The 22,832-nt window shown below is 41.8% G+C and overlaps 1 protein-coding gene across 3 annotated transcripts in view; it reads right to left on the bottom strand.

Annotated features, from left to right (window-relative positions):
* Positions 1-22,832, bottom strand: part of LOC111869190 (cytochrome P450 306a1) — an 89,451-nt gene that overhangs the window by 42,592 nt on the left and 24,027 nt on the right. Inside the window, exons 1-2 of one of the 3 annotated variants that reach the window (XM_023860485.2) lie at positions 19,937-20,287; positions 14,540-14,876 (exon numbers count right to left, since the gene is read on the bottom strand). In XM_023860485.2, the coding sequence (XP_023716253.1) occupies positions 14,540-14,876; positions 19,937-19,939 (340 nt within the window). In that variant the 5' untranslated portion in view covers positions 19,940-20,287. Of the gene's footprint in view, positions 1-14,539; positions 14,877-19,767; positions 19,860-19,936; positions 20,288-22,832 lie in introns of those variants that run through there. The other 2 variants (XM_023860486.2, XM_023860484.2) reach the window with 2 other exon arrangements.

Genomic DNA, 22,832 nt, shown 5'->3' with positions numbered 1-22,832 from the left:
AAGATTCGGGATCGAACCCGTGCCGCCGCGGTGGGAACCCAGCGACTAACCGCTTGAGCTATGGCGCGGCCATCACACAACTATGACTGTGTATAATAATTAATTTTTCTGAAAAAGAGCAAAAGGGCCTGTAAAGTAATACACAAAGCAGCCTATTGAAATCATTCTTTCTTGTTTCTTGGTGTACCTCACCATAATGAAATAGGACGCAGAGGAAAGTTTTCAATCCAGTTAAGGTAAGAAGATTTCTATCTTCTGGGATATAACGCCGTGTAGTCTGCTGAAAGTCAAACACCGCTGTGCTTGCAACCTGCTTCATGCCGATTTCTTGCTTGATTTATTCTTAGATCCTGAAGATGGAGGCGACATCTTCCTCCAAATCGTCCGTTGACTTTTAAATTAATAAAATAAAGATAAAAAAAAAGTTAAAAGGGAGTCAACATTACCTCAGGCTATATACAGACCTGTACATGAGATTCTAAAATAATTTTCATTAAGATCACATAGGACCAACTGAATGATGTAACACTCTCACTGATAACAGAGATAAAAAGGGTAAAGTTGTCCCTATGTTTAACTAATTAAGCACTACGTCATGAAGACGTAGGGGGAGTGGATATACAGACCCACGTATTCTTGACCTCGGCACTATTTTCAGGTGAGTGGTCAGTTTCACGCTCCGGCCGCTTTACGCCTGGGGAAAGAGCCCCCGGTACCCATTGGATAGGAGGCTAGGTGGACCCGAGAACCAATCTGAACGTCGTGGAGAGGAGAAAAATATTGCCCCTGCCGGGACTCGAATTCCGACCCCTCGGTCGTCCAGCCCGTAGCCAGTCGCTATACCGACTGCGCTATCCCGACTCCTCAGTGATATTAGAAGGAACTGGAAACTCCTCCACTACTGAGGAAGGCCACAAACGTTAGGCAGGTCAGACATTCTCCAAGAATGTCACGTAACGTGTCTTGAAGGTGAAACGTGTGACGACGTAAGTCGTAACTTCCAGAAATAGACGTGAGACGGAAAGGGATAGACCACAACGGAACACACAAAGTGCGGAGTCACATTCGCGGCAGACGCCCAAGAGTCAGTTGAATGTGTTCAATCCAAAGGCGTCTGTCCCTTCTTCCTGACGGAGCTGAAGGTGGGCTGCCACACCTCCACGGGCGGCTTCACTGCCTGCGGTTTATTGTGTGCGTGGGTCCATTCGTCTCTCCAGACAGGCAAAAGAGCGCGATAGAACCATAAATATGGATCGAGGACATGTCACACGGTGAAAATGACCACGTCTCCACACCCCATGGAGAGAACACACACATGTAGCAAGGTGATCTCAAGAACCCACTTCTATTTATTTATTTGAACCAGACGAACAGACTAAAACGGATATTTGTCCCCTAAATCAATCTCAGTATTGGAATGTTCTGTTAGCTGATGAAGCGATCATTAAACGTCTGTACAACTTCCAAGAACTTATGATTCATCAGCGATCTTTACGTGGAATAAAGTCGAAGTGTACGCGACTGCTGGACTCAGCTGGCTGAGGCTGACACGAAAAGGTCTGTACATTTTCACATTCCTGACTATGTACTTCTCTGTTGTGTCTGAACACGACGCAAACTCGATGTACGCTGTACACGTTTCGTAAAAATTAAGGACGTTGGTCATTTAAAATAAACAATTTTTAACTGCAGTCAACATCTTCCACTGAAGGAAGTTCGAGAGCTTAGGGCGAGGACACACCAAGGAAAATGGCAATAGCAATGCAACCGCAATTTCCGAGAAGTGCTATCAGCCTGAGTTGCCGTTTCCTCAATTTGCGCTGCTCCATGTAGCATGTGCGCAACTCAGACTGATAACAATTCTCGGAAACTTCGCTTGCGGTTGCCAGTTTCCTTGGTACTGCCCTCGGCCCAACAGTCTAGCGGAAGCAATACAACATATTCGTGCACTCCTTTATATGTGCTGCAGATTGCAATCGAATTCGCACAGTTTTTTTATGTATTTTCATTAACTGAAAAATTAAATAAAACCGCGAAGCTATTATGAAGGGTACTTTCCCTGATACATACTTCTAATTACATAGACAAGTAATAGGAGTTAAAAATACATTCACTCATTGAGCTGAGCCCTTCTTGAGAATTTCCCAGCATTTTATGGAAGCCTAAGGTTCATTACCGTCTTCACAAAATCCCTCCACTGGTCCCTATCCTGAGCCAGATTGATCCAATCCATACCACCCCATCCTACCTCTCTGAGATCCATTTTAGTATTGGCCACCGACCTACGCATTGTTCCTCCTAGTGTTACAAGTACATATATTTCTTTTAATGCAAGTGGGGTGGAACTAAGTCCCTTGTACTGCGGCCACTTCTGGCCTATTGTACCAGCCCCAGATGATAGGTGAGGGTGATTGTGGAGCAACTGGTGGAATCAAAATTGGCAGGGGAAACCGAAGTACTCGGAGAAAACCTGCCCCAGCGTCACTTTGTCCACCACAAATCCCACTTGACCAGACCCGGGATCGAAACCGGGCCGCGGCGGTGGAAAGCCAGCGACTAACCGCTTGAGCTATGGCGCGGTCGTAAGTACCTATAAAACTTAATATTCTGTTTATAAATGTGGCAGGCTGAAGTAGCGGTAACTCTTTAGATTTATATTCAGGAGGTCATTGGATAGAATCCCAGATGGGTGCCCGTCTCTTCTGCCTGTTTTCTCCTTGATTTCTTCAGTCCCTTTAGGTAATTTTTTTTTCCTTGGTACTACAGCCCCAGTGGGCCTAGGCCTACCTCCATGAACTTCTCCGTTCACTTCGGTTTTTCTAGATCTTACACATTCGGTAGGACTCCTTGGGCGGGTGATCAGCTCGTCGCAAGGCCTCTACCTGTACATAAACACAGAAAAATGCACGCACACAAACTAAACATCCATGCCCTGAGTGGAATTCGAACCCATGATCCCGGTTTCCAAGCGAGCGAAGACAGTACATGCGCTCGGCTACCGTGACCGGCCCTTTAGGTAAATTAGCACTTTAATTAAGCCACGTCAGCTTCCTTCATGATACTTTTGATTCATTATTCACTAATTATCGTGTCATTCGACGATATGTAGTCTGAGATAATGAGAGTCCTAAAACGAACAACAAAATGAAACCATCTTCTATTCACCCACATATCTTCACCAAATATAAATTTTCGTTAAAAGTGCCTTCAGGTTCGAATCTCCTTTCTTAAAATGCAGTACGGTCACATTTTATGCGAGGATGCGTTCCTTCATACATCACGTAATTCAAAACAAGCTTTGAAACAAATACACGATTCCTGCTGATTTTTGGGAGTATTTACAATCTTTCAAATTTTGCGCATAAATTGGCACTTCAATGATATTATTTTTATATCTTACAATTTCAAATTCACATAATTCAAATTCGGATAGAATGCGACCTCACTCTACCAAAAATGTCTCATACAGAATTTAAAATAATGTTTATCACATTTCTCCGCCATGAATTTCACACACAGTTATTAGTTACTATCAATTAACGGAAAGCAAGTCAAAGATCTGGTCCTGTTGCCATGTTGTATTTTACACAAAAAGAAAAATCAAACAGAAGAAGAAAGAAACAGAAAGAAAAACGCAAACGGTAAGCTTTACATTTTCAAGCCCCGCATAAGGGACCCCTGTGTAGTCTCCACCTTAGAATTTCGCATTGTTTGGGCACTGGTTATGAGCGTAATGGTGTTACTTTCAACGAAATGGCGATTACGCTGCTTGAAGAAAATCTGTTAACTGAACCCAAAGTCATGGGTTAGAATAAGACACAGAAGAGCACAAGAAGTCCAATAATATTCCTTAGAAAACATGGTAAAGAGGATATCCCCACGATGAATATCAGGCATAAATACATTCTGATGACTAGCTGAATTAATTCCAGCCTGAACAATTTCAAGCAAAATAATTTTTTTTAATAATCTCGTTTTTTACTTCAGAACTCGCCCGGTATCCGTGAGGAGATGTTGAACTAACTGCCGCGGTTACTTGCTGGTCATTGAATCTTAGGCGGGGTTCTAAAAGCACGTGTGCCCTATTGGCATATTTCCTTCTGCCGGTGAGATGAAGTCACTCATCCCAAAGCAAGGCCGGGAGTACAATGCTCTGTGCAACTCTTCGACTGGGGATTGCCAACAGGTTTACAGTATTGTGCAATCACTTGAGGATCCCACGCAATTCACTTCACATCTCCCCACCCAGTTTAAGCTACATACTCTTTAAGATTAAAAATATACAGAACTGTAAATTTCCTTCCACCTTCTTTCCGATTCATTATTCACGAATATATACTCATTCGAAGATTATAAACTGAGTGATTACTTAAGTAATTTGCAAATAAATACATTATTAAATATAAGACAGTCCGAAGTAGCCCGCAATCAAATTGGCTCGAGAAAATTTAGTATGATCCTGCCATTCCGAATTTGAGAGAAATGAATCCCATAATATGGACCCCGTTACACATGAAGAGACAAAGCAATGAACAAACAGGACGAAATTAATTACTGGAACTCAATTTCTTTTCAGAACTTAGTTACGTCTAATGCATTGGGGGGCATTAAGCGTTGCAAAATAAGCACGTATTTCGACAATACTTTTTTCCCCTCTCTCTCCTCTTGCTCCCACTTTGGAGCATAGGGCTGATTTCTCAGTTTCATTACCATTTTTACAGTCGGTAGGACTCCTTGGAAGGGTGATCAGCTCGTCGCAAGGCCTCTACCTAAGTACAGGACAACACAAACACAGAATAAACGCATAAACATACCAAACATCCATGCCTTGTGTGGGATTCGAACCCACGGTCCCGGCTTCCGAGCGAACGAAAACAGCACATGCCTTAGACCGCTTGGCTACCGTGACCGGCATTTTGAGAATATACCTCCCTAAAATGGTGTGACATCTCGAGATTTTTCCTTCCGAAGTTCAAACTCATGAACGATTACAATTTGACATTCACGTCCTTTCATTCTGTATGCAAGACTACATTTTTCCTTTGCATATAGGATAATGAATGCAAGAGTGACTCGTATCAAATGAGTTCAAACACAAAAAGTTTATAGTCACCAGGCCAACCCATCTACAATGTAGGGCATGGGGGCAATCCGTTTCACAAATGTCCGACCTCAGAAAAAGCATATGAATCCTTCAGCCTGTGAGTACCTGTATAAAATTAACCATAAACGCTACGTTCTTCGTGGAAGATTCAACATCCCAGGAGCACCAACCGCCACCTTCTTAGCAGCTCGTGTAACTGTCGGTGAGCCACAAGTTCCATGGAACTTTCTCACAGTTTGGAGGATATTGACCTCTCAAAACCAGACACAAAGAAAAAATTTAAGGAGACCGTCTGACACCTTTGCCATCACTGACTTTTTTCTAGTCTTGTGTCGGTAAAAAATATCTAACCCATCTTCTTTGCCTGAGCTGTATACGTCTGGGAAGGTTTGTAGGTTACTGTGATAGCAACGCATAGGTGATGAGCTATGTGGAGCATTTTTCTCAAGTCTCTGAGTCCATAAAAATACAGAATACAATGCATTTTCTTTAGGGCTTATGTAGATTATACCGAAACAAAAAGAAAACTGTAGTGGGGTGAATGGTCTACCAATGTGTCTAGCCAGGATGGCAGAGGGATGTGTAAAGAGTGACGCTCGTAGGAGAGCAGGATAGGGCTCCAGGTGTTTAGATATTGTTAGTCTTGCTTTCGGCTGCTAGTCCCTGCGGCATGACAGTCTTTATACGTCAATTGCTTGATGCCACAGATACAGCAACCGATTTAAACTCTCATACAAGCTCATAATCTTAATACTAACAGACGTGTTTTATACGTCACACAAGAATAACGCTATTTCTGAGATTTGGAGGTTAGATTTTGATAGGTTTTACTATTAGAAGCTGGGGCAGCCAGAACGGCATAGACACAGAACTACAGGCTAGAAGTCCGAGGAGTCGCAATTCGATTCCCGGTATGGACAAAAATATTTCTAGTCTCTATAATGCTCAGATCCGCTGTGGACCTCATCCAGTCTCTTAGATAATTGATTCAGGAGGCAAGCGGCTAGGGCGTGAAGCTAACCAGTTACTTTTGTCTAGTTCTGAGGTTAGGAATATACTCGTATAATATTATTTTGTAGCATTCTGTTGCAGTTTTTTACTTAGTGTTAATTAGTTCTACAGACAAGGAACATAACACAGCAAGAAGGAATGCACACATACGCACCAGGGGACCCATATATAAAAAACTAAGCATCAACGCAGAAAGACAGCAGTTTGCTCACCCACAACAGTTAACACCGGATGATGACCATTTTGGTCGACACATGTACACGTAGTAAAGTAACTAGACTTTAATGAGTTTTAATAGATTGTTGCACATAAGACTGCAGAACTGCTTAACACTAAGAATGGAGAAGCTATACCTCCACTACACCATGTCTTCACGGACTGGTGCTTAATTAAATATAGGGATGATTTTAAATTAATAGGTTATACGATTATTTTGATAATTACATATTATTTTACATTAAATTGGTTTACAAAATCTCCAGGTTATAAAATAAAATCATTTTTAAACTTTTTCAGAAAAAGTGCAATTCTGGTTAATACATACGAATATAAGTGCTAAGACAAAATGAGCATTTTATTATTTTTGTGAGAGACATTGTCCTCAGCCGTTGCACTCTATAATATATAAGTAAATTTAGAATTGAATTCCATCAAGTGCAACAATGTTTTGGCCAATGATGACCATCACTGGGACCAACACTTCAAAGTAAATGTTTCAGGTGTGTTACGTGCATGTGTTGTTTTGTAAGGGTTAAAAAACCAGTTATCTAAGAGTTGTGTTAAAAGTAATAGGATTTACTGATTAATTGATATCTTGCTGTGAGTCCCCGTGACTGTCGTTTTCCTTCACAGCAGTTCGTCTGTATTATGTTGCTCCTGTGTATGTGGGCAGAGTTGAACTGTTGTGTAAGACGTATTTTGGTTCATTATGAGAAAGAAATTTGTCTAAATTCTTAAGAATGTTCTTTTCAATTGGAACTGCCTTTTAAATTTTTATTTTGTTCTGTGTTATCGCTATCACAAATCCATGCAGTCAACAGTTGTAAAAATAACAGAATCATTCTACTCTGATTGCTATAACTCTCTCCACTATTTCGTTACGTTATCAGACATTTGTAATAACTGTTCTGATATCAAAGCAACCGGATAGTAACATTTTTAAAAATTATTTCTGTGCATATAATCTCAGTTAAAGAGTGCGGTGCCATATCTGATCAGACTCTGAACCTATTTCGAAAAATGCCAAGTTAATTAACAATAAAGTAATTAATATTGTCATAAAAATGTTGAGTGACTGGTTAATTCAAATCAGTATAACTATGATAGTGATTTGAGATTGTGGATCCACTATAATTTAATTATTCTCACTGATTCTTTAATAAATTCTAAACGAAATATTACTTAAGATTCAATAATCTTAACAGTTACCTTTCATTATTTTGTTGTTGGAAATCTTTTATGATGAAATTCATCGTGATGTGGCATTTCAAGAGAGACCTGTACATGACAATTTTGGAACACGGAAAAGTTGTTCCTGGTACCGGAAAAGAACACAAACATGGGGAACTACAAGATTCTAGCTACTGATCCTTCTGTCATAGCATTTTTTCTTTCGCTCTTTGGAATAGCAATTATTGTAGATGGTTTCAAACAAAATACACAGAATATTTTATTTCCAAGCTTCACTTCTACATCGATATCTTGTTATACCACACATCGAATATTTGGAATAAAATATTCTTAATATGTTTTGCTTTCGGCAAATATGGCGGTAACCTATTTGTTCGAAAACTATTTTAATTGTGTCGGCCTCTACACTTTCAGCAATGTAACGTATATTCCGTAAGTGAATATTCCTCGTACATTTATGCGTGTAATCAAAGAATTTCTGTCATGTGTCTCTTTCTTCTGCCCCTTTGTTAATCGCTGTCAAAGGTACTAAGTCAGAGCTTAGACAATCACAGCTAACACTAAAATGAAATAATTAACTAAATTATCTTGAAATACTAATGATAATGATAATGTATTGCTGGATGTGTGTGTTGACACACACATCCGGCAATACAACGCACGCAGCCATAAGAGGACACATCACAAGAAGCAGTATACACAAAATATAGGAAGAACGACTCCCATAGCGGAAGACTGATATACGTGTAATATGCGAGTTTGAAATAGGACGTATAAGATGATAAATCTTAACAAAATTTTAATATATAAAAAATTTATTATAGTACATTATATACATTTTAAATCATTTTACAAACGACACATGATGGCGAGCAGTGCAATAGTTTAACGTAAATAACACACCTGAGGGTGGCACAGTGATGCCGAAACATGTAGTGAAGTGACAAGTGAGATTTTGTGTACTAGAAGACGGTTAATACATACACATCATGGACGTGAATCAGTGCAACAGGACGCCAAAATACAACATTTGAAATATTAATATTGTCTGCTGAGGTCAAAAAAATCCACTCCTCTTATGCAACCGGAAAATGTGCTACAGTGTTCAAAAGAGGAGTGTCCGTTACTCTTCTCTTGAACCAGAAGAATCCAGTCCATAATCGCACAATTTATTTCTTTATGATACATTTTAACATTGTGACATGACGCCTGAAAGCCGGAATAGTCCATTGCTAGACAACGGCTCGCTACAAACTTAACACCCCTTCCCGCGGCAATGGATAAATGTGGAAAAGTCCATTGGTAGATAAGGGCTCACTAAAACACGTATCCATGAAAAGGAATAGGCAAAAAATAATACACGAACTCTCAGGTGTAGTGAGCTTTATTCGATTCGCCCCATGTGGAGGCTGGTTCGAATTCCTCCACCGCAGTCCTGCGAGTCTTACGAGGCAACGAAAAGCGAACCCAGTGCTTGGGGGTATAACCCGGTCGCCCTGTTTCTGGGGTATATAAATACAAGAACCTGGCCGTCAGGTTTGGGAGAATCTCGAATCTGAGACAGTAAAATGTGGTCATGGGTCCCGAGGAACTGTGACACAAGAATGACTGCGCTGTCGAAGGCCATCAACAATTGTAAACTACAGACCCATCTTCTTGTCAGAGAGGATGTTACGTTAAGGACTATAACTGCAAATGTTCAGTTGGAGAAAAAAATACTGGTCGTGAGTCTCAAGGGTTTGTCGCCAAAAGGAAATGATTGACGGTAAACCGCCAATCGTAAAGTAACTCTGACTCTGACTCTGACTATGATTCGAGAGTTCAGTTCCGTCGTGAGTCATCATTCGGCATTGGGCATTCATTTGTAAGAGAATTCAGAAAGCAGTTCAATAGTGGACTGTTCAGCTGTGAGTGTTAACCAGTGGACAACGGAAGCTGAAGAAGTGACAGACTCATAAATTAGGTCCAAGTCAGTCACGGCAGAAGAGAAGACACTCATAGCTCAGTGAGGAATGAAGCCAGTCCTAGACAGTCATTGTTCGTGACCTATCATAATTGGNTAAACCAACTCAGTTGGGCCCCTTAGAAAGAGCTAGTCTCAATCACTGAGTAGGTTTATCCTTCCCTATCCACCTGAAGATGGAGACAGATCCAGTCTCCGAAACGTCGTGGTTTTTTGTCTTTTTGTCTTTTACATACCAGACGATGGGTGAAGTCCAAAATAAGCCAAAAGAAGTACCGTTATTATTAGTCACGGAAACCCGGATATGTGACAATATCTCATTTATGTTTCAGCCTGCCAGAATGTCTTCCATTTTAGGCTTTCCGACTAAACTTTTCAATCATTTATCATTCCTTCTGTGCATGCTGTATGTGTATTATCATTTTATCATGTTTCGCTGGCACATTCAGAACATTCAAAACCTGTTACTAACATAGCCTACATAACTGATGATCTGACTCCCTTGTGTAAGAAAATGCCTGTCATTATTGATGATTAGCATTTTCTTTTCTATATGAAATTGTATAATCGTCTGATGGCTCAATGCACTCTTGTCCCCGTAGTCTCATTATATTAAGCATTATAATGATGAGCAGAAGATGTATGCAGAAGCCTGTCTGACGGTATTTGTTTCAGTTAAGGATTTAGTGCAACTGTGAACGTTGGTTGGTTGGTTGGTTGGTTGGTTGGCAGTTCGCAAATGCCTGCGCGCTAGGAGGGACAAAATTCTTGAAATAACAGGGAAAATAGTTTCATGCCTATAAAAACAACTAGAAAATGAAAATTTGATAAAAAGGGCCAATCATTTACGCTATATTAACAGCATAACACACCGAAAGCTTATTATGATATACACTTTTACATAATTTTCCTAAACCATCCTCCCCATAACTGAATCCCAGATATGCTACTAGGTAAAAAAAAAGCTAAGGCTATCCCTGTAATAGGCCGTGGAGGCCTATACGTTTGTGAGACGTTGAAGCTCCCAAATTTTCTAGACAATCGGCTCACAGATGGCGGTGAGGTTGTCAGCCTCACGCACTGCACTGCACCGCACCGGCCGACTTTTACACCCAGGAAGATTCCTGGTACTCGTTTCTGTGAGAGGCTGTGTCGACCCCAGGGCCAAAGTGCGGCTGAAAGGATTAGATGAACTGAAAAATCCAGTGACCTCATCGGGAATCGAACCCGCGACCTTCCAAATTGTAAGCATAATGTCTCAACCAACTACACTACTGCCCGCTCCCATGCTACTGAGTACTAGGAAAAGTAGATAAATTAGTATTGCAAGGTTAAATATAATGTTTAGATTTAAACGAAAAACATTTCAGTTAGGAATGTGATCAAATTCCAAAACATTCAAAGAGACGAAACACATCATTAATTTTGAATTTGGGAACACGTTTTGAAAAGTCGCTGTTTCTTTTTCTTACATATCTGAAAATAATTTCATGATCTGTGAACGTTACCTTTCTCTTAACGGAAGAAGTTACAACCAATAACTGAGGGTAAAACCGTGTAAATGAGCGAAATATTTTCGTCAGTCCTGTCTCTATGTTGGTGCCTGTGGTGGAAGTTTTGGTGCTTGTGGTGGTTTGGTAGTTACAGCAGTGGTGGTCGTGCTGTTGGTATTGATACTGATGGTGGTTTTGTAGTTACAGCAGTGATGATGGTGGTAGTAGTAGTGATACTGGTGGTTTTCTAGTTACAGCAGTGATGATGGTGGTAGTAGTAGTGATACTGGTGGTTTTCTAGTTACAGCAGTGATGATGGTGGTAGTAGTAGTGATACTGGTGGTTTTCTAGTTACAGCAGTGATGATGGTGGTAGTAGTAGTGATACTGGTGGTTTTCTAGTTACAGCAGTGATGATGGTGGTAGTAGTAGTGATACTGGTGGTTTTCTAGTTACAGCAGTGATGATGGTGGTAGTAGTAGTGATACTGGTGGTTTTCTAGTTACAGCAGTGATGATAGTGGTAGTAGTGGTGATACTGGTGGTTTGGTAGTTACAGCAGTGGTGGTCGTGCTGTTGGTATTGATACTGATGGTGGTTTTGTAGTTACAGCAGTGATGATGGTGGTAGTAGTAGTGATGGTGGTGGTTTTGTAGTTACAGCAGTGGTGGTGGTGCTGGTGGTGATGGTGATGCTGCTGGTGTTGGTGCTGGTGGAAGTTGTGGTGGTGACTGTGTTGGTGTTAAGTAAAAAAGTAATGGTATCCCTGTAGCAGGCCGTAGAGGCCCATAGGGTTTCGAGATGTTGGGGTTCCACATTTTCTAGACAATCGGCTCATAGACGGCAGTTCTTTACCCCCAAGAATATTCCTGGTACTCAATTATGTTAGAGGCTGAGTCGACCACAGGGCCATAGTGCGGATGGAAGGATTAGGTCAATTGAAAAAAAAATCCAATGACCTCTTCGGGACTTGAACCCGCGACTTTCCTGCTTGTAGCATAGTGTCTCAACCAACTACGCTATTGCGTGTCCCCGTTGATGTTAAGTTAAGGACAAAATCGTCGTTGGGCATAAGCATCAGGCCGCGGGTGTGCAGGTAAAGCTCCACGCATTCTAGACCTAGGCACTATACGGAGACGAAATGTTTGCTTTAATGCCCAGGCCGCCCTCCTTCCTTCCACATAGAAGCCACGGTAATCTTTGGATATGAAACTGGATGGGCCCGCGGATGTGGCTCTTACCCATGCTGGCAGTTAAATTCTGGTATTCCATTCCGTCCTTGCGACGAGCTGATCACCCGCCCAAGGAGTCCTACCGAATGTGTAAGATCTAGAAAAACCGAAGTGAACGGAGTAGTTCACGGAGGTAGGCCTAGGCCCACTGGGGCTGTAGTGCCAAGGGAAAAAAATCCATTCCGTAGCCTTTCACTTTACTGATTGAGCTATCCCGGACTGCGATGACAATTGCTTTAAAAATGCATTCATTTTCTCCGTGTATATAATTATTCCCTCGACATTCGGAGCAAGGATAACGCAGTCAGAACAGCATCTGGCTAAGGGATGGATGACATAGAGATCGGAGTTTGGGGGCGCGAAGCTGCCCACTCACCTCCAGCTAATGCAGAGTTCTAGCGAACATGGATCTATACATCCACACCAGACATCTTCATGGTGTAATGCTTATTTAGTTAAGCACAGGGACAATTTTACCTCTTACTCAGCTTTTACCGTAGTTACAGTACATACACATTTCAAACAATTTGCAGCATGGTTATCAGGATGGAAACTGCAGCGAGTGGAAGCAAATGTCTCTCACAGTAAGGATGGCAGAAAATAAAACCTGAAACCTACCGGATAGGAAGAAGTGATGCTAACAACTCAACTATGATATTCGAAGTGTCATAATTATCACCATCAGTGCACATATTTCTATCAAGTGACTCGGCTTACTTCTTGCTTCTTGCTCGTTTATTGCTTAGGGTATGTGCAATCCAGAAGATGGAGGCCGAATGTTCCTCCGGAAAGACAGTGAATTTCTGTCAACCTACAGCTTCATAGTTACAGCCCTGAGAATCACAAGTCCAAAGGAATTGTCAATACACGTAGTTTACATATACGTACATTCTTCCTCGGGGCACGCGGTGGCGTAGTTGGTCGAGGCACTATGCTACAAGCCGGAAGGTCGCGGGTTCAAGTCCCGATGAGGTCACTGGATTTTCTTCAATTAACCTAATCTTTCCGGCCGCACTATGGCCCTGTGATCGGCTCAGCCTCTAACAGAAATGAGTACCAGGAATATTCCTGGGGATAAAGGGCGGCCGCGCCGTAAGGCTGACAACCTCACCGCCATCTGTGAGCCGGTTGTCTAGAAAATGTGGGAACCTCAACATCTCATAAACCTATGGAACTCCACGACCTGTTACAGGGATACCTTTACTTTTATTGCTAATGGAGTGGGACTAAGTTTCTTGTACTGCGGCCACTTCTGGCCTATTGTACCAACCCCAGATGATAGGTTAGGGTGATTGGGAAGCAATTGGTGGAATAAAGATTGGCAGCGGAAACCGAAGTACTCGGAGAAAACCTGTCCCAGCGCCACTTTGCCCACCACAAGTCCCACTTGACCAGACCCGGGATCGAAGACGGGCTGCTGCGGTGGGACGCCAGCGACTAATCGCTTGAGCTATGGCGCGGCATACCTTTACTTTACTTTACTTTACTTTACTTTACTTTACATCCTTTCTCACTATATTCTCTTCCCCGTGCATTCATAACCCATGGATTATAATATTCCTACAAAAAATAAATATTGCGAACAAAAAAAATTATAAAAGAAACACTGGCAGAGATAAACCAAGAGACGAGAAATTTACTAAAATATATTAGTATTCTCCTTGACTCACCACAATGAATTACAAGTTCGCTTTAAGAAGATATGTTTGCCTCAACAATAAGAAGCGTTAAGTTGAAGAGTTCTGTCTTTTGGGACATGACTTCATATGATCCGTTGAAAGTAAACAGGTGTTTCAGAGAAACATGTCTCCTTCATCTTTAGGGTTGAAAAGTAAGCCAAGCAATAAACCAACATGAAGCGATCAGCGTTTTCGTGCTGTCTGCTTAATGCTGTTTTCTGTTTATAAATCCACACCTAATATTTTATCTCCGCACATTTTAAAATAGTTTCGCGGTTGATCATCCTCGTTTAGACTTTGTTATTCACAGATCTTGCTGTTAAGGAATTCGAAAGATCACAGTTTACCATCAGAAACAATTCTAAGGCGGAACACAACAATCCTAAATTTCGCAACCTGTTTGTTTATAACATGCATTTTGATATTATCCTCCAACCTACGCCCATGTCTCACGAATTGTCCTTCAAAATTAGGTTCACCAACAAAAACTGAATGTGAATTTCTTGTTTCCCTTATGACCACACTCAGCCACAAATGCTCAAACATCCACAGTTCTGTATTACAAGCTTATAATGTTTGTTATAACTCCAAAACTCAGTTACTGAGTTCCCTTGTTTCACTTTCATAAAAGGAAAAACAAAACACTCACCGTTGCCCTTCATGATGCCATGCGTGAGATAGAGTGGGGCCCGCCCCACGAAGATATCCTTAGCAAAAGCTTGTCTGATGAGATGTGGGTCTGACAATACCACGGTGAACACATTTCCCAACTTCAGGGAGTAAATGGGACCGTAGTGCTTTGCTAAACGGGTGAAGGTCAGATGAGGAGCCTTTGGGTCAATCCAAGGTAAGAATCCCAGTAGAGGGACCCCACAGGGACCCGGAGGAACAGGTGGCCCACGACGTTTCAGAAACCAAAGCACTGCAACGGAAGATGCGACGACCAGCAACAAGGCCGAGTAAACGAGGGACTTGTCTTCGTCCATCTGCAAAGAAATCGTTCGATGTTACCAGTTATCTTGGTAGAAACGCTGGCCATCCGACAAGAAAATGAAACATCTCTTCTCCTAAAGGCAAAACTGAAGCTCATCTTGTATATTTGCATTTCATGGTGTCCCTTCAACTCTTTGCCAGAATTCTTTACTATCGCCTCCTGCCTCCTAAAGGGGCCCATACACGTACCACTCTGGCTAGTGATTCCGGCTCGGCGAGCTTGACTCGGGAGCCGGGCTTGGATTAATTTCACCACAAACGCATGAACTGACTCCCTACTTTGCGACACACACGAGGACGAGTTTGGCTCATTAGAAACTTAGCCGAGTAGGACTCGCGAGCCAGACTCGTACGTGTTTGGGCCCCTTAACTCCGAAGTCTATAAGAATATATCCGATATAGTGTATTATTAGATAAGCATAATTAGCAATATTATAAGTCAGGATTTCAACTTACAAACTTCGAATGAGATAGACAATGGGAACAGCACAGAACATTTCCGAGATCCCCGTAAAACCTAATGACATCGCGAAATTCACACAGTTCTCGGCTGCAAAATGACTCACTCCGAAGTCTCCGGAATTTGGGAAGTTTCTAAACTAGATAAACTCAAGAAATGGATGAAATGGATTTGTGGAAAAAAAAAATCAGTAAAACTTTATCTGTACTTAAGTAATTAAGCACCATGCCATTAACACGTATGGGGGAGTGGAGGTGAGTCAACTTAATGCCCTTTCCGCATTACCCCCGCCGAAAAAATTTCCGGTACCCATTGGATAGGCCCGAGAATCGGTGTGAACGCTCTGAAGAAAAAACCTCCCGTAAAAAAGTATATAGATCTATATCCACTGTGTCCGTAAAGCCTTCGTGGTAATTTCAGCATGTCAAAACCCCAGTCGCCTTCTTCCTCAGGATCTGAATGGTAACATTATATAGGCATATATAAGTATAAAACAGATGATCATGAGTGGTAATTTTTTATGAGTATGCAGTTGATAACCACGAAGTTTGAAAGTGGGGATAGTGTTAAAGTCACTTTGGGGCACGTTAATCACAGATCACAGTTCGGACTCTTTTTTCTCACATGGGCAGCACTCAAGCGCTGAACCACTAATTATGTCACTAAATGCCGCAGACATGATTACTGGCGAGTGGCGACACCGAGAGGCCAGCCATCCATGTACGATGGACATAGACAGCAAAGTGGTTGGAAATCGAATTATTAAATAATTATTATCAATGACCTGAAGAAGGAAGACAGGGGAGGCAGCTGTAGTGTGCTTCATGATGCTCGATTGTGGATGGTGGTTCAGGAAAGATAACATGTAAGTCTGTCGTTTAAGAAAGACTGCCCCCCCCCTTCCTCCCACCATAGCCGCGTGAAATAGTAAAATTTACGACAGTTAGAGTATGAAAATGAATTCAAAAGTTACACTTATCCGTCGGGGAATAATAGTTTGAGACGTAATTAATTATCTTGCTCTTTTATTTTTAATTTCAGTTGTTTTTTTTTCCTTGGCATTACAGCCCCAGTGGGCCTAGGCCTACCTCCATGAACTTCTCCGTTCACTTCGGTTTTTCTAGATCTTACACATTCGGTAGGACTCCTTGGGCGGGTGATCAGTTCGTCATAAGGCCTCTACCTGTATATGAACACACAAAAACGCACACACACAAACTAAACATCCATTCCCTGAGTGGGATTCGAACTCACGATCCCGGTTTCCGAGCGAGCGAAGACAGTACATGCCTTAGACCGCTTGGCTACCGTGACTGGCTTTAATTGCATTTACGAATTCATATTCAGCAATTGCTAAGTGTTCACTTACTGAAATTCAGCCAGACAATATAAAGCCTGAAGTTCATATTCTACACTGATGCATATTTCGTCCTCAGGATCTTTAGTGAATGACGTAGTTTAAAAAGAAATTTTCTGATACGAATAACGTCATGCCTCAGTATTAATTTCCACACTGTTTCAAGCGACCTTCCCGGCAATTAATCATGACTGAATCCAAACCGTGTCACACCACACCTTTGTGCACTCGAGGGCGTTCCGCTCCAACAGACTGGGAAATTCCTTGTTGAGGAAGGTAACTACAAGTATTTCAAATCGTAAACAATTTTTTATTCTCTCTCTACCCAACGTAATATATATAGGAATTGATGTCCCCGCGGTGGCAACTATGAAGCGTGTGACCTTCTGAGTAGCAATGCCGTGTAGTTTGAAAAGTGCCCTAGGCTTTCTAGGAAAATATGACTTCCATATTCAGGGTCGAAAGGTAAGCCAATCAAAAAAGCAGAGTCAGGTTACAAGCTCAACTACTGCTGTTTGTTTTCTTGACTTAACCTTCGGGATCTGTCCGAATTACGCCGAGCTACAATCCACAAGATCGTACTTTTAATACTGAATATAATAGTACAATTGCCGGTCACGGTAGCCGAGCGGTCTAAAGCATGCACTGTCTTCGCTCGCTCGGAAGCCGGGATCGTGGGTTCGAATCCCACTCAAGGCATGGATGTTGTGTGCGTTTTTCTGTGTTTGTCTACAGGTAGAGGCCTTGCGACGAGCTGATCACTCGCCCAAGGAGTCCTATCGTGTGTGTAAGATCTAGAAAAACCGAAGTGAACGGAGTACATGGAGGTAGGCCTAGGCCCACTGAGGCTGTAGTGCCAAGGAAAAAAAAAAGTACAATTACTTTCTGAAACTGCGCACAGTTTTAATTTCCTAATTTATCTTCTCATTCCCTTGACCACGTGATTGTGAAAATAAATTATGCTACGCTTTTCTTCAGGGATTTGGAAGTTGGCAGATCTACCATATTTTGGTTTCTTGGAAGCAACACGCTGCAGCGTTGATGTAGTATTTACATTGCTGCTGAATATCTTACTGAACCTCTTACAAAACATAGTTGTTGTTTCAACCTTATTCCTAATCTTATGTGATTAGTTTAATATACAAGGTTAGATATTTATGCCTGGTGATACACAGTACGTCGCAATACCATTTTTCTTCAAAAAAAAATCCTATTATTCTTGTAACGTAGGTAGCCAGAGTGTTTCTAGGTAACGACCTGTAAACAACCTTCAGTCGCGTAAGCGCACTCAACAATAGGATCAATGTTTATAGTTCGTTGCTAGGCAACAGTCAACGCGCCAATATACTAGCGAGGTAACTATCACGTAACTGGCTTTCTATGGAGTCCGTGCTGCCACCGTTACTATGCAACGTCGCGGTAAACACTCCTCAACAGCAATAGAGGCTATCCTCCACTAAGGGGGCAACCAAATTTTCTGGGAGGTGGCGACCAGGTTTCCAAGAGGTGTGGTCGCTTCTTAGAGATGGGACGAGCTGCAAATGTGCTTATAAAGTTACGTTTAATCATTTTAAGACTATTTATTAAAGGTCCTAGAGTATTCAGGAAAGAAGCATACGGGGGGGGGGGTAGATGCCTGATTTGCCGGCTGCAACAGTAAGCGATGATGGCCCGCGAGGTTCGCTGTTTAATTCCATAAAATTCCAAAGATAAAAAACATTACGCTCAGTATTATCTTAGCAACAATACACATCTCCATGGAAAGGTATTAATCTCATGGCTGTCAGTGAATTAAAACATAAATAATTTCATGGAGCTGAGCCCTTCTTCAGAAGCCTCAAGTTGTGCAGCCAGTCAGGAACTTCCCAATAGTTTATGGAACTTGAAGGTTCACTAAAGCGTTCACAAGAGCCCTCCACAGACAGATCAACCCAGTCCATATCATCCCATCTTATCTGACTGAGATGTATTTTAATATTACCCATCCACCTATGTCTTGGTCTTAATAGTGGTCTCTTTCCTTCTGGTTTTCCCACCAATATCCTATATGAATTCCTCTTCTCCCTCATTCCTGCTACATGCCCTGTCCACATGAATCTCCTTGACCTGATCATTATAATTATACTTGGAGAACAGTACAAGTTATGAAGCTCCTCATTATGCAGTTTTCTCCAACCTCCTGTCACTTCGTCTCTCTTTGGTCTAAATATTCTCCTCAGCACCCTGGTCTGGTCAAGTGGGATTTGAGGTGGACAAAGTGGCGCTAGGGCAGGTTTTCTCCGAGTACTTCGGTTTCCCCTGCCAATCTTCATTCCACAAATTTCTCCACAATCACCCTAACCTATCATCTGGGGCTGGTACAAGAGGCCAGAAGTGGCCGCAGTGCAAGAGGCTCAGTCCCACCCCACTAGCAATAAAGAAATAATATAGGGAATAGTTTCTTAAGTTTTTCGTGCACGTCCAAACGTAGAAGGATTTACTCAACATATGTCAGCCATGTCAGAACTTAGACTGTAAAATGTAAACACGGAGCAGATATCTTGGTTAGAAGTTGGTGACGAGGCCTTTTCCAATACTGATTTCCTGCTATGCGGGAACTCATAAAATTTGAAAAATAACTGAATAACTGAAGATTTGGACTAAAAATAATTCCAGAATTCATAGAGAAGTGTCTTTTGGCTCATAATTTTACAAGTGTAAGCTCAGTGACGTGTTACAGGTTGCTTTGTTGTTCAAAATGTATGTAAAGCCCAATTTAGGGAACAAATAATAACTCAAACACTTACATACCTTCTTTCAGTTCTATTTATCGGTGTGGTTAAAGAAACTGGCCCGTGTTTGCCCTAATACGAAGTTCCTATTCCTTTTAATACCTACTAATAATTAGGCTATTACTAAATTCACTGCTTTGCGACCTGGTTGTTTTGTCCTTCATCTATGAATTCGATTAAACATACCATTCTATATTTCACAGGCAACAGACTAAACACTGCAAAAATCATATTACAATCTTTAGTCATTAATTAACTGTTTAGAAATTATACAATTCAGGAAAACGTTTACGTACTTTGCTCCATATTACAAATTTATCTGACCCATTATAATCCTGCTTTCTTCAAAATTGCCTCCAGCACTGATAGAACTGCAACGTTGTCTTACAAATGGCCGCCCAAGGACTCCCCACTACTCAGCCAGCCAGGGCAAACAGCCATTTCCTTCCCGGCAAGTATACTCACCATACTCAGGTTTTCACTGTCCTTACGGGATCTTGGTGAAACAACAAAATATGTACCACACGACACAATTCTATAGAAAACCACTTGCTTTTGGTACAATTTTCAATAGCGTAACTGCACTCTAGACTTAAATTGAGTCGGTCAAACAGCAGACACCCCACTGCAACCCAGACCTCTTCAGTCAGTCTCTCTCTCCTTGTCAGTTCAGTGGTCTGCGTCCTTGAAATGTCCGCTCTGTGATACAACAGTCGTAGCGGCACAGAAAACATGCCAAAAATTGAGCAAATCGAAATCGAAGAAGAAAATCTCGATGTTACCCCTTTGCTGAATTGTTCGCATGTGTCCTTAGAACGAAATAGTCTGTGTTATGACTAGTGTGCGTGACTTTTAATCAGTGTCCGGAGTGAATTAATCTCCATAATTGCTTTCGATCTCTTTTCTTTCCTGGAATTTGAGCCAAATAAAACTTTGTCTCCGTCTTTCTTAGAACACCATGCAATTCGTTATTTGATGTCAGCACTCTAATATTTCCAAGATATCTGTCACACGTGGCACCTATAGTCGGTTCATATAACACTAGTGACGCGGTGCTTTTTTAACCTTTGAGGTAATCTACTATCTACCTTACAGAAAAACAATGGATACGTTTCACTTGCGTAATGAAGTAGAAATTCCTCCAACAATTTACTCATTCAACACATCCGTCCGTCTCCTAGTAACCGTGATCAAATTATTGGGCCAATTTCTTTCACACTCATTAAGATGGACCTGAATTATTTGAAAAGACCATTTTTTTCTTTTTTCCTTGGTACTACAGCCCTAGTGGGCCTAGGCCTACCTCCATGAACTTCTCCGTTCACTTCGGTTTTTCTAGATCTTATACATTCGGTAGGACTCCTTGGGCGGGTGATCAGCTCGTCGCAAGGCCGCTAGCTGTACACAAAAACAGAAAAACGTACACACACAAACTAAACATCCATGCCCTGAGTGGGATTCGAACCCACTATCCCGGTTTCCAAGCGAGCAAAGACAGTACATGCCTTGGACCGCTCAGCTACCGTGACCGGCCTTGAAAGAACCATGTTGTTGGTAAATTCACATCACTTTTAAAGGCCAACTTATCAGCTAACATAAATCAAAACGCAGATCACAGTGCCAGTGTGGTCGAAGGCACGAAATGTCTCCGCCAGCTCAGACACTGGGATCATGGGTTCGAATCCCACTTGAGACACAGATGTTTGTCTGCTTTTTCTGCTTTTGTGTTGTCCTGTGTAGGTAGCGGCCTTGCGACAGGGTTGATCCCCTGTACAACGAGTCCTACCGGCTAACCACAGGATCCACAGTTCAGATTTATTCTGAAGGGAAACAGAAAAGAGGGCGTAATCCGTCAGTGAAGAAGAATACGAAGTCCTACGACATATTTCAATGCAACTTGATACAAACACGACTCCAGTTTTCTGGTTTTCACAGACGCGCAATTCATTTAAAAGGACACATTACTTAAGGGAGTAATAGCGTGCTGCTCACGCTGGTTCCTCGCTCGCGGGTTTTGTTTTTTCTTCTACCCTGAAGATGGAGGCGATACGTTCGTCCGAAACGTCGGTTAACACAATATCTACATAGCGCCACATCCCAGAAGACGGCTTTCTTCATAGTCACCGCTGTGAAAACCTCAAATCTTACACGAATAGCCACTTATGCGTTTCAATTATATAACGCCCGTCGAAAGTTCAACTCTTCTCGCTTCCTATGAACACTTCAGACACTTCATCACATTTCTGTTATTCTTAGGGTGGGATAACATCGAGTACCTTGGTATTGGGGCCTTAAGGGATCCATTATTCCAGGCCCGAATGATACACGAAAGAAACGAAGCATTTGATAGAATTAAACCTAAAATAATATGATTTTTGAAACAGTCTACATAACAGTAAGTTCAGAAAATGAAAAAGATAAGACACTGTCGTGTCAACATCTGTTATTGCTGAGAAGAGATTGTATAACTTTTTAATTTTCTAACTTACTGTTGTGCAGAATATCGCAAAATCATACCACAAAGAATTGAACCTGGCAAGGGGGACAGGAATATGTGAAAAAATACCTACCCCAGAACCAGTTAGTCCACCATAAATCCTACATGAACTGACTTCGGATTCAAAGTGGGTTGCCGCGCTTAGCGGCCGGAGTTGTGGCAAGGCCGTTGTTTTGTACAGATTACAACAAACCTTCTTTACATCGTCCATATTGGATCCTTCACTCTCCATCCTCACTCCTGTATCCTGTTCAGCATCTTTCCTATTTATATAACCTCTCTCTGTTCCTATGTTGAATCCAATGTCATAGTTTTATGCTTTCCAAATTGATTTCCCTCTTTTCCGGTTGCCTTATCCGTGGCTTATAGTCCGTAAGCGAACTTTACCGACCGAGCGACAGACGCTTGTCGGCGAAGTTAGTGCTAACTTTTGCGGATAGAGAGTGTCGCGTGGCCAGCGCAATGGATCACCGCGGCCGTTAATCTCGGTTTTCTAGACAGGAGCCGCTATTTCCTTGAAATAGCTCCTCAGTTATCCCCACGAGGCTGTGGACCCCGTTCGAGACTCACTATTTCTCAGAAAATCTGGTAGCGCCGGGAATAGACCACGGGACCTCTTGATCTGTAGTCAGGAACCACTAGACCACAGAGACGATCTCCGGGTGCCTTATATTCTTCAATATTATAATTTTTATTACGAAGTGCAGTAAGTTATTAAGCCATATACTTCTCTGCATGCTGTGTCCCATTGTTGAATTCCTGTATTCTTAGATTAACTTTTTACATTAATCCTATATGGGGGTACATCCGTCCTGACTCGGCTTTCTTATTTGAAAGCCATTTTTGTTTTGCTTGGTTTCAACA

Source organism: Cryptotermes secundus, unplaced genomic scaffold (genome assembly GCF_002891405.2).
Source record: "Cryptotermes secundus unplaced genomic scaffold, Csec_1.0 scaffold1482, whole genome shotgun sequence".
NCBI classification, from domain to species: Eukaryota; Metazoa; Arthropoda; class Insecta; order Blattodea; family Kalotermitidae; genus Cryptotermes; species Cryptotermes secundus.
Note: the sequence above shows the minus strand (reverse complement) of the source record. Positions and strands in the feature narration are given on the sequence as shown.